Source organism: Gossypium raimondii, chromosome 4, assembly GCF_025698545.1.
Source record: "Gossypium raimondii isolate GPD5lz chromosome 4, ASM2569854v1, whole genome shotgun sequence".
Lineage (NCBI taxonomy): Eukaryota > Viridiplantae > Streptophyta > Magnoliopsida > Malvales > Malvaceae > Gossypium > Gossypium raimondii.
The window spans coordinates 48,021,920-48,041,208 of record NC_068568.1 but is presented as its reverse complement, the minus strand read 5'-3'; the positions used below and the strand labels follow the sequence as shown (position 1 = coordinate 48,041,208).

At 31.2% G+C, this 19,289-nt stretch overlaps 1 protein-coding gene across 1 annotated transcript; it reads left to right on the top strand.

Annotated features, from left to right (window-relative positions):
• The first annotated feature begins 5,754 nt into the window (after positions 1-5,754).
• Positions 5,755-7,592, top strand: LOC105780963 (alkane hydroxylase MAH1). Its single transcript, XM_052629771.1, has one exon. It carries the CDS (start codon positions 5,930-5,932, stop codon positions 7,463-7,465), a length of 1,536 nt encoding a protein of 511 aa, XP_052485731.1. The 5' UTR covers positions 5,755-5,929; the 3' UTR covers positions 7,466-7,592.
• Positions 7,593-19,289: the final 11,697 nt, after the last annotated feature.

The window sequence follows — 19,289 nt, the reverse complement described above, 5'->3', positions numbered from 1 at the left end:
GCTCTAGATGCACAAGTGGCCCACTCCCTTGGTTTTTTTGGTCATTTTCATAAATAAGCTGGATCTAGAAAAACATAATTTGAATGTCCTTAAAAGCGGAGAAAGTTTTCAATTCACTAATGATCGTTTTAAAATCAAGTTGATTCATTTTTTCTTATTAATGGTCGTGCATATTTTGATATGTTGTTCCTTAATAAATAAAGAATTGCGCTTAAGGTAAGAATTATTGCTTGCAATCTTGATTGTACATTGTAGCTTTTGCAAATGATCACATAATTTCTAGCAATATTCCATGTGATACGGCCTAAACAAGAAAATATTAGAAAGGAGAGAGAAAAGACAGGAAAATTGAGGAAATGAGAGAATGAAGAAGGAAATTATATTAACCAAAATGATAATTGTTTCCCCTTTCAACAATAGGTTAAAAGAGGAAAGAGAGTCCTTACAAAAGTTAGTTAGGCCATACAACTGTGACCGTTACCCACCAAACGCACAGTTTCAATTAGTCTATGTGCACCATTTCATTAATACAACACACGTTTAAGATCCTTATCCTCAAGGATTAAGGTTAGGAAAGTTGCTACGTAGCTGTTGCAATGGCTCCCAGGTTTCTTCTTTTGGAAACATGTTGGCCCATTCCACCAACACTTTAGCGACAACGTGATTGCCCTTCTTGACCATATGGTGTTCTAAGATTCGAATAAGTTCTTTGATCAAAGCACCATTGGCATCGACCACTCGTAGAGTAGCTTGGATTAGAATTGATCCAACATGCTTCTTCAGTAAGGAGACATGGAATGTAAGGTATATACGAGACCTCTGAGGTAGCTGTAAATGGTATGCCGCTTGTCCCACCTTAGCTGCAATGGCAAAAGGACCAAAATACTTAGGAGATAATTTTTGATTCAACACTCTCTTGACTGAATGTTGGCGATATAGTTGCACCTTAATGTAGACCAACTCCCCTACCTGAAATTGCCTATCACTCCTGTGTCGATCTGCCAATTGCTTCATTATGTTCTGAGCTTGTTTTAAGTAAAATTGAAGCAATTTCTTGGCAGCTTCTCGGTATTGCAAGCTCTTGTCCACACTAGCCACGGAAGATGCTCCAACAAGGTATGCCATGTGTTGAGGTTGGGCTTGGTCATAAAGAGCTTCATAAGGAGTGGTATGGATTGTTGAATGAAAGGTTGAATTATACCATCATTCAGCTAAAGGAGTCCAAAGTAGCCGATCACCAAGCCTTTCCCCAATCATGCATCCGATGTAACCTTCCAAGCACCGGTTGAGAACCTCGATTTGGCCATCTATTTTAGGGTAATAAGCAGTTGAGAGGTGCAATTTAATCCCTACCCTTTTGAATGGTTCCTACCAGAAAATACTAATGAATATTTTATCTCGCTCTGAAACAATGGAATAAGGCATTCCATGTAATTTGTAGATATGAGTCAAATACTCATGAGCTACTGTTATTGCAGTAAAAGGGTAGGAGAAGTCCAGGAAATGCTTGTATTTGGTGAGGCGATCCACCAACACTAAGATTGCATCATTTCCCTTCCAATTAAGGAGTCCCTCCATGAAAGTCATACTGATGGTTGACCAAGCCCTGTTAGGGATAGGCAACGATTCTAACAACCCTGGTTTGGCAGTATTTTCTTGCTTGCATCTTTGGCATGTTGAACACTCATACAGTTTTTTATATCTTTGGACATGCTTTTCCAATACAAAAGGTTGGCCATACTGTTCCTTGAATCATGAACCCTTGAATGGCCTCTCAAAGCACTAGCATGAAAATGTTGAAATAATTCTTTCTTGAGGTTTCCATCATTCCCTACCACAAATTTCCCTTTTCTCCTTAAGAACCTGCCATCCCAAGAGTACTTTGGGTGTTGAGAACTCTGTTGTTGGACCTTCAAGAAAATTTTGCTGAGATTGGCATAAACTTGGTAGGACTCTTGCATTCTTGTCAATAGATCAAAGATAATGAAACTACCGGTCAGTTGCAGCATCTGGCAAGACATCAGTGGTTATTTTTTTGGAAAGAGCATCAACCACTACATTGCTAGTGCCCTTCCTATATATGATCTCATAGTCATAGCCAAACATTTTGGCTACCCAGTGTTGTTAGAAAGGGGTAATAGCCAACTGGTCAAACAAGAAACACATACTCTGATGGTCAGTCCTAATTTTGATGTGCCTACCAACTAGGTAAGCATGCCATTTTCTGATAGCCAACAGAACAACTAACATTTCTATTTTTCATCAATTAAGCCTAAGATACTAAATAATGTGTTAAGTATGACTCCTATTTTCAGTCAAATTTGAGAAATAATCTTTAGTTAAACTCTGTTTATTTGTTTCAGTCAAACACTGATTAGTTTAGATTATTTTATTATTATTTGACGTATGAATTTAGCCTATAAATAGGCTCATTTACAACCTTAGTAAACACACCCATTAGAGATTAGAACTCATAACACATTTAGAGAATTTTGTGTTTATGTTTTGAGAGTTCTTTGTTTTCGGGTTTTCGGGGTTTAGTTTTTATCTCCATCTTTTGTACTCTTCGTTCTTTTGCCATTATAATAAAATTATCTTTGCCCGTGGTTTTTTATCCTCTTTGGAAGAGTTTTTTCACGTTAAATTTATGTGTTTAATTTATCAATTTATTCTACTTTTTTTGTTACTTGTTGCTTAATTGGGTTGATCTCTAACAAGTGGTATTAGAGCTAGTTCAATTTTCATAGATCAGCCCATTCAGATATGGAAACAACAATGTTTGATATTGAGAAGTTCGATGGTGAGACAAATTTCAATCTGTGGCAAGTTCAGATGATGGCAATTCTAGTTTAATCCGGTTTGAAAAAGGTTGTTACCGGGAAAAAGCTTGAGAATCTAAATAAAATAGAATAGGAAGAGCTTGATGAAAAGGCTTTGTTTGCAATCCAGTTGTGCCTTACGAATACGGTATTGTAGGAGGTATTTATGGAGAAGACCTCATCCGCCTTGTGAAAAAGGTTAGAAACTATTTATGCGACTAAGTATCTGGCTAACCGTTTAGTGTTGAAACAATGTCTATTTACGTTTCGCATGAACAAATGTGAGCTTCTTAGAGATCACATCAGTCAATTTATTACTCTTTTAAATGATTTAAAGATCGTTGAGGTTCATATTGATGATGAAGATCAAGCTATGCTATTATTGTGCTATTTACCCTCTTCATACAAGTGTTTCAGGGAGACCCTGATTTATGGCAGAGACAAAATCTCGTTCGAATATGTGAAGGGTCATTTGTTTAGTAGAGACAAACTCGACAATAAGCTTCATTTGGATAGCAAGGCAGATAGGCAAGCTTCCGTTTTAGTAGCATCAAAGAAACAAGACAAAAGGTGTCGCTATTGTAAAAAGGTAGGTCATGTCAAAGCAGATTGTTATAAACTGCGAAATAAAAGAGCTGCTGAGAGTAACGAGGAAGATGTAGCTGGTGCTAATTTGGCCGATGAAAGCGGTGATGATTTCTTGTTAGTGTCAACAAGTGATAACTCCAAGCTCACGTCCAAGTGGATCCTAGATTCGGGATGTTCTTTCCACATGTGTCCCAATAGAAAATGGTTCTCTACATATAGTTCGGTTGAAGGTGGAGTTGTGCGCATGGGAAACGATTCATGTAGTCAGGTAGTTGGTATTGAAACTGTTAAAATCAGGACACACGATGAGACAATTAGGGCACTCTCAGATGTCAGGTATGTACCTGATTTACGAAAGAATCTCATCTCCTTGAGTATTTTAGACTTGAAAGGATGCAGAATCAACATCGAGTCGAGCGGTATTAAAGTATCTCGTGGAGCTCTCGCTTTGTTAAAAGGTAAAAGAACCGGCGTCTTTATATTCGGAAGGTTCTACGGTGGACCGTGAAATCGGACGTCCCTCATCCGTTACAGAGTCGAAGTCAACTTGTTTGGAGTGGAGGCAACTTGGTCATAGGAGGGAAAAATGTATGACCGTTTCGTTGAAGAGAGGTTCTCTTTTGGATGCAAGGTTTGAAAAGTTAGGGCACTGTGTTTGTGAAAATCAGACCCGAGTTAGTTTTGGTTTGGCAGTGTACAAGTCGAAGGCTAGAAGTCTTCCAGTTTCTAAGCACAGATTCGACTTAGTTAATTCCATGCATAGTTCAAGATAGGCTCGTGGCGGGCTTTGGCAAAGATGGTGTTGTGGAAATATGAGTCAATGTGGAGATTTGTTAAGTATGACTCCTATTTTCAGTCAAATTTGAGAAATAATCTTTTAGTTAAACTCTGTTTATTTGTTTCAGTCAAACATTGATTAGTTTAGATTATTTTATTATTATTTGACATATGAATTTAGCCGATAAATAGGCTCTTTTACAACCTTAGTAAACACACCCATTAGAGATTAGAACTCATAACATATTTAGAGAATTTTTTGTTTACGTTTTGAGAGTTCTTTGTTTTCGGGGTTTAGTTTTTATCTCCATCTTTTGTACTTTTCGTTCTTTTGCCATTATAATAAAATTATGTTTGCCCGTGATTTTTTATCCTCTTTGGAGGAGCTTTTTCACGTTAAATTTGTGTGTTCAATTTCTCAATTTATTCCGCTTTTTTTGTTACTTGTTGCTTAATCGGGTCGATCCCTAACATAATGAAAACGATATAAAAATATATAAAAATGTTGAAAAACAAGCTCGTTAAGTGTCAGAAAGATTCTAATTTGTCACAACGAATTGTGGCAGATCAGCTTTCAATTACAATCGACGTTATCTTTGCAACTGTCAAAGGAATTTCAACTTTCGCGCACAACTCGATATCAAAACGAATCAATTTCTCTATTCTCTCTCTTTATTTAAATATTCGTTCTGCATGATTAATTTGAATTTAGGGAAAATTACATCTAGATCCATGGACGGCTAATTTTTTATTTTTTATTATGATTTTTTAATTAATTAATTAATTATTGTTATTTTAGTAGTTGCATCGATTAAACCAATTGAATCGGAAGCCAGACGTGGTGTGACTAGTTCAACCCCTGTTTGGTGATTAGAACACTATATAACACTCTAAGATTGTATCACGTTATCACCTAAAATTATATATTAATTTTCAAGTGACGATGAGGCACAATCTCAGAGTGTCACGTCATCAAACTTCTATATTTTTCAAGTTCAAGGATCAAAATAAATTTAATTGTCAAGTTCACGGATAAAAAAATACAAATATCAAAGTAGAATTAATTGCCAAATTCAGGGTAAAAAATTATATTATCCCTTAAGGATATTGAGTGATTTTAATCTTGAAATTAAAACACTTCATGAGATTATTGTATTTATATAAATAATTATCCTAAAATTATATTGAAAATGTATTATTTATAAATCTTAATTGTTTTTCCATTTCAACTGAATTTTTAATTTAAATTTTCGTTTAACTTTCTTGTTTCCCATTTTGTTATGTTCTTCCCTAATAAATATTTTCGTAAAAGCATGATATTGATATTCATATATACCATTTTAGCTAATTAATATCGTGGCTACTTTAATGGGAATCTCTCATTTCAAAGACAATATAAGCTGGTCTGATTGTGACTTGTGGAGAAGAAGAGGAAGGCTAAACGCTAAATCTATATATAGTGTACCGACTTAAACTCTTTCTAAGAACATGATGACAACTGTTCTGATTGTGACTTGTGAAGAAGAAGAGTAAGGCTAAACGCTATACCTATATATAGTGTCCCGACTGGTGACTGAGTATATGTCCTAAGCAACTTAAACTCTTTCTAAGAACATGATGGCAGTATAACTGTTCTGATTGTGACTCGTGGAGAAGAAGAGGAAGGCTAAACGCTCAATCTATAAATAGTGCCCAGACTGGTGACTGAGTATATGTCCTAAACAACTCAAACTCTTTCTAAGAACATGATGGCAGTACTGTTTGTATATCTTGGATTTATAGTTTTTGGAATAATTGTTCTTCGTTTTCTCTATTGTTTCATAGACAACAATGGCCTCCCTCGAAACTGGCCATTTGTTGGGATGATTCCCACGTTACTTCTCAACATCCATCGCCCTCATGACAAAGTTGCCCAAGTCCTCAGACGAAGCAATGGTACCTTCTTTTATAGAGGACTTTGGTTTACTAACACCAGCTTCTTAGCCACCTCCGATCCTGAGAATGTGCGTTATATATTGAGTTCCAACAGTTCTGTTTATTTGAAAGGTCCTGAATGGCTAAAACAGTTTGATATCTTCGGCGAAGCAATTTTCAATTCCGACTGTGAGGCATGGAAATGTCACCGCAGAGTTTTCCATGCTTTCTTGAATCACCCTCAGTACCGGCAATCACTTTCAAAGGTTCTCCATCAGCGTATAGAGGAAGCGCTTGTTAAAGTTCTTGAATATGTTTCTGGACGAGAGATGGTGGTGAACTTGCAAGATTTGTTGGTAAGGCATGCGTTTGACATTGGTTGCATAACGGGCGTGGGCTTCAACCCTGGCCTACTCTCCATTGAATTCCCTGAGAATCGGTTCCAAAAAGCCATGAGTGATACTCTGGAGGCAGCTTTTTACAGATATGTAGCGCCTGACAGTCTTTGGAAGTTGCAGAGTTGGCTTCAGATTGGGAAAGAGAAGAAACGGAGTGATGCTTGGAAGGCTCTTGATGATCTTTTAACACAATTTATATCGACCCAACGCCACAAATCCAACAAATCAGTGGCATCCTCAGGCTCAAATGAAGAGAATGATTTCAATTTCTTGAACTTTTACCTGACAGGACATGAGATAACAGGCCCAACACCGAAAGACAGTCTTATAAGAGACAACGTTATACAATTTTTGTTTGCCAGTAATGATACTTACAGTTTAACTCTTACTTGGTTCTTCTATCTCATCTCCAAGGCACCCATGGTTGAAAACAAGATCAGAGAAGAAATAAAGAGACACTTATCAATGAAACAAGTGGAGGGAAGCTTGCAAATACCATCCAACTACGACGAGTTGAGTAAGCTAACATATCTTCATGCAGCGTTGTGCGAAACCCTACGGCTATATCCACCGATTCCGTTCAATTTCAGAACATGTACAAAGCAGGGATATCTTCCGAGCGGTCATCGAGTCGATCAAAATACCCGAATCATAATTGGAATACATGCAATGGGAAGGATGGAAAGCTTATGGGGAGAAGATTGCTATGCGTTTAAGCCAGAAAGATGGATTGGTGAAGATGGGAAGATTAAACGAGAGTCGCCAACTAGATTTAGCGCATTCCTTGCGGGGCCAAGGATTTGTCCAGGGAAAGAGGTGTCGTTTCTCTTGATGAAGGCTACCGCAACAGCCATAATTCATAACTACAACGTTCATGTGGTGGAAGGGCAGAATATTGGTCCCAAAAACAGTGTGGTTTATCAGATGAAGAAGGGGTTAATGGTTAGGATTAAGAAGAGATGGAGTTAAGGAATTTGCAGGGTTAAAGTGGTAATTAAGAAGTGTTACCATATGTATACTTATATAATCATAAGTGTTATATTGTATTAAATACTCTAAGTTGAATCCAATATATACTTTTTACAATGTTGTGTAAGTTGTTGTAATTGTTCTAATTTTGTCTAATAAATCTGGTTTGAATGAAAAATCCAATGTCACCATTAGTCATTAAAAAGTGATTTATTTTTAAATTAATATTTTTATCAATTAAAACTATACTGGATTGAGTTAAAGTTAATTTAAATATTTAATTATGTTTTTGTATTTTATAGAATGAAAGTTTATATTATTATTTATTTATGTTTGTTGTTTTGTCTTTTTTAGATATTTTCCTGATTCAATTATTTCCTTGATTCATTCTCTATTGTGTTCTTAGTTAAATTAGTTTAGTAATTTTAGATTAAAACTCACTACTTGGTTTAATAACTCATTTTTAATAACATATTTAATAACACTCATGCACACAAATTAATTAAACATGCAACTTAAATCACCTTATTTAAAATGAAAATAAACACACTTTAATTTATGCATTAAAATGTAACAGGCAATTAAATAACATACATATAAAAACAAACTCAAACATATTAAACAATTAAGATGCTTAAATGCAATGTTTCAGATGCAAACTAAATGAACATATGGGTTACTTAATGCATGACTTAATTTAATGATGTAGACTTAAACTAACATGAGAGTTACATAATGCATGTCAAAGTTAAGAGATGTAGATTAATAATGCAGGACATTAATTAAATATGCATATTAATGATGTACAAACTAAAACAGAATTAAAGACACAAAAATAAATGAATTAAAGTCCTTATTCCAGCAACCAAATTAACAAACTAAAATTAAAAGCTTCATTTTGCACTTGAGCCCCTCGAGTTTGGGCCAACCTTGATGTCGTCGAGTTGTGTCGTAACATGATGCGGCAGAGATCGCATCATAAAGTCTAGGTGGATTCTTTCCCGGGTATTATTTATCTCATTTGTTAATATTCAATTATTTCATTGATTCATTCTCTGTTGTGTTCTTAATTAAATTAGTTTAGTAATTTTAGATTAAAACTCACTACTCCAAATTATCGGCTAAATAATAAGAAAATGGTAATTACTAATAATTTTAGTCCTCGTGGAAACAATATCTCTACTCACCATAGTTATACTATTGTTTAATAGATGCGTTTGCCTTTATCGTATTTATAATTAATTTTGTGACCATCAAGAATTAAAGGAACAAAGAATCGGGAAATAATAGAGTATAAATAAAAGTTAGTGCACTAACTTTAGTTGTACCTAACTGATTGTTAGTTGTGATTAGTTAATAGTTAGTTAGGCAAAATAAATAGGCTGTAAATCTAGCTTTCTCTTAAATGTGTTTTAGCTTTTCTCGCATCCTTCTCCTTTATTCTTCCTTTCATTGTCATACCTTTGTTATTTCTTTCATTTCTTGTTTTTCATTACAATTAATTTTGGATTTATTATTATTTTAAAATAAAAATACATTAAATAAAATTGATTATATTTATTAAATAACATGTGGTAAAATTTTAAGACATTCATTTTTAGAGATTTCGGTTTTAAATATTGTACATACGATAAAATATATAAATTTAGGGTGTATTGATAAACTGAAAAATTAATTGTTAAAAATTAGTATTGAATTTTTAGTGCTAAATTTTATAAATTTTGAATTTATATTAAAGATAATGTGATAAATAAGTAAATATAAGCACAAAATATAATTATGTTGTTTGATAAAAATAATTATTTATTTTAATTTTAAACTTATTAATATAATAATTTATATTATTTTGGATAGTTTTAGTTGAAAAATAAATATTATAATTTGAATACCTCATTTTTAAAAAAATAATTTATTTTAAATTTTAATAAAATAAAATCGATTTAATATTTTATACATTGAATGATAAGTAAGTAGTTACCTATTTATTTTATTTAACATTTTCTTTTGAAAATTTTATATTAAATAAAAATAAAATGATTATCCAACATATTTAAAATATTAAATGTGAAAAAATTTAATTTCAATGTAAAATAAAACGATTTATCAAATACATCTTTAGCTTCAATTGAGAAATTATTTCACCCGTCATCAATAAAATTTTTACTGAGATGATCGTATTTTCCAATCTTTTGTATGTATTTTAGTGCTTTATGTTGGTGAATCTCTTTTGAGGCTTTGTACTATGTTGATATTGGTGTCATCATTTTAAGTTTTTCTTTTAAAACAATGAAATTTTTAATTTTTTATAAATTACATTAATACTTATTCTTTAAATTATCATTTTAAATGTACAATATATAACTTTGATTTTAACCTTAAAAAACTTGTGACGTGTGCCTCTTATTTTCGGTTGAATAAATGGCGATGTTACGACGAGAAACTTCCCGACATTGTGACGACGGACAACATTGCGATGTGGCGACGGGTTCTCCATATAAATTGAGTTTCTTCTCTTAGTTAAGCTTTACTATCTTTTCCTAATAAAATGCTAATTACTCCAGGGATATTTTAGGCTTCCTACGCTCGATTGCTCTCAATGAAGCACGATTGTTCTTGAAAATGGTGAAACGCACCTCAGTCATCCGTTTGGATGACATTAACTTTTGCCTGTGAAAGAGATTTCATCGCACTGGGCACTTGGTTTTGCACTGAAGCATGGAGCTTCAGTAAAGAAAAAGAAGCTGCGGTGGATTAGCCTTTTACCATTTTAACCTGTTTTGTTTTGGCTTTTTATTATATTTTACAGTTGTGCGTTTTATTTTGAAAGTGGGCTCCATAAAAGTTGATTATATTATGGTATTGCATAAAATATATATATTTAGTAATTATAGGAAGTAATGGCATTAATAATTATGTTATTATATAATAATATAAATACTTTTATAATGATAAATACATTTTAATTATTCAAAAGATATATATTTATAATTATAATTTGATATAAAATTTTTAGCCTTAACAAAATATGATTTTAATTTTTAGAAATTAATATTTTATTAAATGAATTTATAAATTTACATATTTTAATAATTTCATAAAAGTAAAATAATTTTAAAACTTCTATTATATATCATTTCTAATCTAATGTCGTTAATAATCATTTTCTATTCTCACCTCACCGTTACAGTTACGTTTAAATCCTAATACACATCTCATCATTGTTTCTAAACTCACTGCTATAGTATCCAATCTAATCGCTATAGTAATTAATCTCACCACGCATCGCTATTTTTATGCCCAATTATATGTGCTTTCTGGACTTTTAACCTAACACTTTATAATTTTGTAACATCCTTTACTCGGCCCAGTCACCGGACCTGAGTAGTAAGATGCTACAACAATATCCCATAATCAACAAAAAATTTACTAAACAAGATCTCAATTATTTATCATTAAATCACGTATAATCAAATATATTAAAATTTTGAATTCTATAAGGACCTAACTGTAAAATTTAGGCATGTAATAGGATTTAATTGTAAATTTTTAAAGTTTAAAAATCAATAATGAAGTTTCATAGTTGGTATCAATACCGAATTAATACCTTACTGAAAATCGATACCAAAATTCAATTCTGTTTTCTTTGCAAAATAAGAGTATTGATATTTATTTGATGGTATCAATATTTTATGAAAAAGGATCGATATAAAAATCGATAATCGATACCATTTCTAGATTCTGTTTGTTTTAAAACTGTTCATTTGGTTAAATATCGATACTAGATGTAAAAATATCGATACTTGAGTTTAGAAATGGTAAAAACTAATTTTTAAAAGATGCACTCATGCTCAGAACTTGCCTAAACTCAAATAGTGTACCTAAAAGTAAATAAAAGCATGCAAATCATCATCTAAACATCTTATCCATGTACAACTCAATTCAATATATCAATACCTCAACTGACTAATCATCATGCATATCACCAAATTACTCTAGTAAGACATCTTCAAAACGATCATTCCTATCAACCACACACATATACACAATACTTACAAACCTAGAACTCAAATACCATCAAGACACAAAATGAACATTACATATATCTAGAACATCCTAGGTACATGCCAAGATCAAAGAACATTTCACCAACAGTTGAGTTAGAGATGGTCGTTGGATGCGCACGAAAAACAAAATTGTACACTGAGTATAACTCATTGGTATTTCTATAATCCGAACATAAAAACAATACAATTATATGTTCAAATTAAAAAAAATGCTATGCAATATTATCTCAATCATAGTTTAGTTCATTTCATACTTAATTAAACATCATTCCTTAAATACATATCCATTCACTATTATAGTTTCCAATTCACATTTCATTCTATATTTCACTCAATTTTATCACATTTGCTATTCAATAGCATTGTCATTTTCAAATCATTACCATCTAAAGTCGTTATCTCGAGTTTACTATTTACTTCCCCTATTAACGTGACTCGAACTCGGACACATGGATCCAACCTTATATCAAATCCACAACTCATGAAATTATTTCAAAGGAATAACTCACCTTATATATATATTTACCAAATAATGCAATGTATAAAAGCTGTGTTTTTAAATAGCTTAGATTATAGAAACACAAATTGTAATCTCCGAGCTATTCGTCGACAACGTTGCCTTTTCCCTTCGTTTTTTAGGAATTTGAGTTGACGTTAGCTACGAAAATAAATCAACCATACATATCATTAATACACAAACAATTTCACATTTAATTGCTAATTTATACAACTTTTACATTTTATTCAATTTAGTCCCTAAAGCTGGGACTAACTTAACTTCCACATTTAACCCAAAATTTTAATATCAAATTCACTCTAAGACAAATTTAATTCCCTAATTCTCATTTCTACCCTTAAATTTCAAAATTTTCATATTTGGTCCATATTGCTCAAAATCAACAATTAACTTCTCAATTTAGTCCTATGTCATTTCTAACTTACAAATCTATCAAACAAATCTCTAAAGTTTTAACTACTCAACAATGGTAACATCTAAAATCTTTAACTATACTAAAAAATTCAACACAGGTCTACTAACTTATGGTGTCAGGATTCCGAAAATATAAAATTACGAGAAAAAGATTAAATTACACTAACCAATTTGAAGTTGAAAATTTTAAGCGGTATTGTCATTGTCCCATTTTCTCCTCTTCTCCTTTTCGGTTTTGCATGAAAGAACATATGAAAATGTTTTTCAATTATTCCACTAGCTTTATTTTATTAATTAAAATATGTTTGATTTCATTTATTATTATTATTATTATTATTATTATTATTATTATTATTATTATTATTAACACTTATAACACAATTCATCATTTTAAACAGCCACATTATCGTCCACTATGATATAATTACCTTTTAAGTCCCATTTAATAAGTTCTAATTAAAATTCTTTAGTAAATCACACGATTATTATTTATGCGATTTAGTCTTTGTACTTAAATTAAACACTAATTTGACGAAATTACCTAACCGAAATTCAATTCACCTCTAATATAACTCTATAAATATATAATAAAAATATTTAAGAGTCCGGTTTACGGAAACGAGGTCCCAATACCTCAATTTCTAAAACCACCAACTTTAGAACCCATACACTTGTATCTTGTCTAACTTTCCAAATAATTAAAATTATTAGACCAAACCTTAATAAAATACCGTAATACCCTCGTAAATATTAATAAATAATATTCACAAATTCTATCATTGGAAAACATTCCAAAACCACCGTTTTCGACTCCTCTGACTTTTGGGTCGTTACAAATTTAATCCAACTCAATACATATTCTTCTATTTTCCAAAATAAACATTAATTTTTCAATTAAATAATTTTCTCATCCAAATTTTATCCCTGGTAAAATTATGATGATTTTACCCCTCGTAAAATTTCCAAGAAAATATATTCAATATTTCACAACTCAACTTGTTCACTATGATTGAATAATTTATTTTCATTTTCGAGCTTTAAAAATGTTCAAAAATATAAACTTATTCCTCCAATCATTTCTGAGTAATCCATATATATTTGCAAATGGATCATTTCTCATTTTCATTTTTTGAGAAACCCACATTCATTTCCGAAGGGTTCAATTTCTCCATTTCAGAGAAAACCATAATTATTTCTGAATGTTTTCCATTTCTCTGTTTCTATTCATTCCGTTCATTTTGATTCAAACACGCAATTCATTTCTTATTTCAACGAGCTAGTAGAGGGACCGATTGGACATATGTAATTAGGGCTCAAATGATTTATAATTAAGTTTCGGCTTTTCTCTTATTAATTATAAACTCGTTTAGTCATGAAGTCATTCCACTATAGTATCGTAACTGAGCTCTCCCTAACGACATACCATTACGAAAGTAATTATTCGGTGCACGTCTAATGCCCTTGCCATAACTGTTTTACCCTCATAGTATATCATTGATCTCTTTGGAATAATATTCGGTCTCCCAATATGATCCTATTTTATCTCATTGTAGTCATTACTTAAGATCCTCGAAATACTTCTATGTGTTTCGTTGTAACACAAACTATATAACAATTTGACCCGTTTACTTGCAAACAACGCTGTTATATTTCTATATCTCTTTGTTGCAGTATTTCTAGTCAAACGTTCGCATGTTTGGCGGCGGTCAATTGTACAATTATGATATTATAATGTACTGTAACACCCCTAACCCATATCCGTCGCCGAATTAGGGTTACGAGGCATTACCTAACAAAAAATTAATTCATCACGATCAATTATTACAATTCATGCACAAAATTTATAAAACATATTCGTACTTTGCCATCACAAACCGTACCTACACAACCAATATGCAAGCAATCACTTATACATAACTTAGCTTATGGGTACATATGTATTATAGTAAAAACACATCCATCAACTAAATCATTACTCAACCAAAACATATAACCAATACACCATACATATATATATATATACCGAGACACATACTTTCAAAAATGAGCTTATACCATGACCGAATATACACAACATTAGCATCATTATCAAGCCATTTTCGTATGGCTATATATATACAGGTCAAAATGAACCATATCGAAACTAGCCTATACATGCCATATGTCAAAAGTACAAACTTTTAAAATACCAAAACCATAATTGGATAGTGTGATGGGATCTCCGACGACTTCCAACCTAAGCGAGCCTTTGAAACACTATAAACATAGGAAAGAAAATAAAGTAAGTTATACAGCTTAGTAAGCTCATATGATAATATACTTAACTTATCAAATAACACATATTGAGCATTTACAAATTACAATGTTACTTAATTGCTTTCACCTTTATACCACGAATCAATACACATAGCTAACCAAGGGTCTCACAAGTTTTTTTTTTCTTTCCATTTCCGTGTTCATACAGATCTAATATATTCTTACTAATTCATTCACATTTTCATATGCATAAGCAATTTAAGCTATCCCACATTCAATCCAATATTCATTACATATTCATAATCAATATAACTATATAGATTTCTCATATTTATCTACTTACTCATCATGTGAAATTCGATATCCTCAATAAGCATTTATATAAATCAAACACTTACATAAACTCAAACCTTTCCATGTAATATACATGAGTCACATCTATTTATCAATCTTCTTTCATTTAATATACGTGTGGGTATCGTACATACCTGTCCCACTTATTTTGTTTACACTTTTATTCTCGCCTTAACTTTGCCTGTTGAACCATTCGGAATTGCTAAGGATACTCAAAAATCTCGTATAACTCGCACAATGCCATATCCCAGATATGGTCTTACATGCTATCATATATCGATGCCAATGTCCCAGACATGGTCTTACACGAATCATATACGATGCCAATGTCCCAGACGTGGTCTTACACGTAATCTCATATCGATGCCAATGTCCTAGACATGGTCTTACACGAATCATATACGATGCCAATGTCCCAGACATGGTCTTACACGTCCGAAGTTCTAATATCATGTCATCAATATCAAATACATTTTCTAAGGTCCATTCATAGCTATTGACTTCGTAATTAAATCATTTCATACACGAAACCAGTCATCCAATGCTCAAGTCAATTCAACAATTTATATTCATATACGAATCAAATTTGGCAACATATAATCATACACAAATCAATTTGGCAATGTATAACCATATATGAATCAAATTCAACAATGTATAATCATATACGAATCAATTCGGCAACCTATTTTCTTATATAAATCAACTTCGATAATGTATAACCATATACAAATAAATTTCAAGAATGTATAATTATATACTAATTATTTCGCAACTTATATCCACATACAATTCTATTTCAACAATGTATAACCATATACAAATAAATTTCAGCAATGCATATAATATATACATTTAAATTTAAAAAAACATTTATTTACTTATGAACTTACCTCATTCGAAACAAATGGATCGAACATTGCTTCAACAACTTTCGACTTTTCCCAATTTACAATCGATTTATTTGTTTCAAAATCAAAGCATAATAAATCAATTTATTAATTAATTCAAATACCATATCAAGTTCAAATTCAAATTATTCTACCATTTAATTACATTTTACATATTTGCACTCAACATTTACTCTCGTTACAATTAATCCCCAATTATAAATCATATTGTTTAATTATAATTAAGAAAGTCTCATTTCAACCAATTATTTCACAAGGTTCATTCTTCTCCACTTTTACTTTCTCGTTGTTGATCTTGGTCAATCCCCAACAATTATTGACCTTCGGAAGCTTTAGCAATTCAGTTAAGATTTGCACTTTTATACTAAAATGTTCCAAACAAAGAAGCATGTATTAAGATTAATTAATTTCAACTAGTAAAACATCTTTATTCATCACAAATTGGTTAACATCAACACAAACATGGCCATTTATTCAATTCAATTCCGGCATTTAATTAACCCCATATGGGTGGTGATAGCACATCAACACAACAGGAATTTAAATCAACCTATTGTACGTTCGTATATGGCCTTGACTAATTTTTTTTTTGATACATTAAATCTATCTCATTTTAGACTAAAATAAACATTTTTAATGCAGTACTGCAGATGACTTTCGGATACCATCACTCAGCTTAGATTAAAGCATCGGATACAAAAACTTTAGCCTTCATGTACAATTAATTTCAGCACTCAATCCCCTTAAATTTCAGCTTGAAAATAGTTAAATAGCGGTTTTGGACAACATAGTCTTCATCCATTTAGACAACATTCTTTAACATCTAAATAAATTATTTTTTTTTATATCATTTGTTCATTAACAACTTTAACCATTATTAACATAAATTTACAATCACGTAGACAACATTAATTGACGTCTAAACAACCATTTTTCTGCAGCATTAATACACCAAATAGCAGTCCTTAAAACAGCTTAAATACATCACTCTCTGACATCATTAATAACGTAATATTCGAACAGCATCAATACCACAATCGGACAGCATAAACAGGGCAGTAATTTACAACACAACAAGGTAAAATTCGGACAGCAATTTAACAGTTCCAACACTTATCAAACACAAGAAAATAAAAGTTCAAGGAAAACTCACCAGGGTTCCCAACACCGATTTTACCCATTCAATTTGCTCCTTCACTTTTTTTTTTTCCGCTACAGCCTTCTCCCACCTTGTTAGTTAAATACAATCAACCCCAAAGTTACTGAAATGAAGTATAACAACACAAACATTCACTATTTCTTTTAACACAAGTGAGAAACTCGTCATCTACTAGACATGCAACATTTACAACTAGAAAAGAAGCTCTTCTCTTCTCCCACACATTCGGTCAAGCTCAATTCAACAATGCAACCAGAATTTTTTCAACGAAAAGCAGTGGGCAAGGGAGAGTTTAGAAGAGTTACCCTTCTACTTGAAAATTTTAACTTCTAAGCAAACAAATTTCATGATTTTCCACTACATGCAGCCAGCCTCTCCTCTCTCGCTTCCTTTGAAAGAGACCCGGAAGTAAAATAGACAAATAAGGGTCTGTTTGATAGCCAGTAAAATGTTTTCCGTAAAATGATTTCTGGAAACTGTTTTACTTTTCTGTAAAATGATTTACTGGAAAATATTTTCGGTGTTTGATTGAATCATGTAAAATATTTTCTCATTGCTTTGGCGATTCTCAAAATATTTTCTCAAAAAGTTGTTTTACATATATTAATATATATTAATAAATTTTATATTTTAAATTATTTTTACATATATTGCAATGATTTATTTATAATAATACTCAATTATTAAGCTACAATATTAATCGTTATAAATTGAAAAAAACTAATATCAAATAAAATATTTGTAATTGTGTTAAAAAAACAAGTATTGAATAATTAAAAAAATAAGTTACTGGAAAATCGATAAATAGAAGCAGTTTTCTACCGGAAATGAATGAAGGAATGAAGGAGGCGATAGAGAGGAGAGCACGGAAAATGTCTTACGGAAATTGAAAGGGTAAGACATTTTCCCTAAAATGTAACCCATTTTCCCTTGTTTTGGAGTTTATTTTCCTAATGGAAAATGTTTTCCGCCAATCAAACGCTGGAAAAGTTGGAAATGATTTTCCGGAAAATCAATTCCGTCAATCAAACAGACCCTAAAAGTTAAAGTCTTTCCTTTTTCCTTGAGTTTCTCCCAAAAACCAGATGAATATCCATGTGTTTTTTTACTATATGTTTTGTTTTATTAACCATTTATTAATCATTTACCATATTTACCTTTATAATTTACCAATACCGTCCACACATTTATTCAATGGCCTAATTTCATTCTAAGGACTTTAAAATCAAGAAACCAAAGCAAATAAGTACTTTAACAATTAGAAAGCCACTATTGCATTTCATGCGATTTAATTCTTTTATCAAATTAACTAACCAATCGGTAAAATTAAATCACGAAATTTTCACACATATCAAGTAACATACTGTAAATACCAAAAAAAATATTAAAATAATTTTACAGTCTCAGATTTGTGGTTTTGAAACCACTGCTCCGATTTTGCTAAAATCGGCCTGTTACATGTACTTTCTTTTATTAATGATATTCAACATAAACCTTAAACGCGTAACTAATTTTATGGTAATTTTAATATATACAATTAAAATTATATAATTAAGGTAGATCATTAATGATATGTATCCCCATATATAATTACGTTATTATAATGTACATTTTTGTATTAATGATATGTAAGCTTAAACCTTAAACATGTAACTAACTTTATAGTAAATTATAATATATACAATTACCATGATATAATTAAAGTAGCTTTATAGTGATATGTAAGCTTATATACAATTATGATATTATAATGTACATTTTTTATTAATGATATGTAACCTTAAACCTTAAATGTGTAATTAACTTTATGGTAGATTATAATTTATACAATTAACATGGGTTAAGTGATCAAGCTATTTTTCAAATTGTTGTGGAACTTTGAGTTTGTTTGGAATTCTTATGTTTAAGTCGTTAGGTATATTTAAGTTGTTGTGAAATTATTATGTTTAATTTCTTTGCTTTGTTATTTAATTACTTTTGTTAATTTGCATTTATTTATTGTTAAATATGAATAAGTTTTATGTAAAATTAATTTTTTTGTTTGATTTTGTATTATTTCACTAATTCATATTCGATTTTTCGATTCAAATATCGACATATAGTTGAAATGTTAAATTTGAATTTTTTATAGATTGTTATGGAACTTTTA

Coding starts and splice junctions, on each gene's coding strand:
- LOC105780963 (XM_052629771.1), top strand. CDS start 5,930: ATGATGGCAGTACTGTTTGTATATCTTGGATTTATAGTTTTTGGAATA.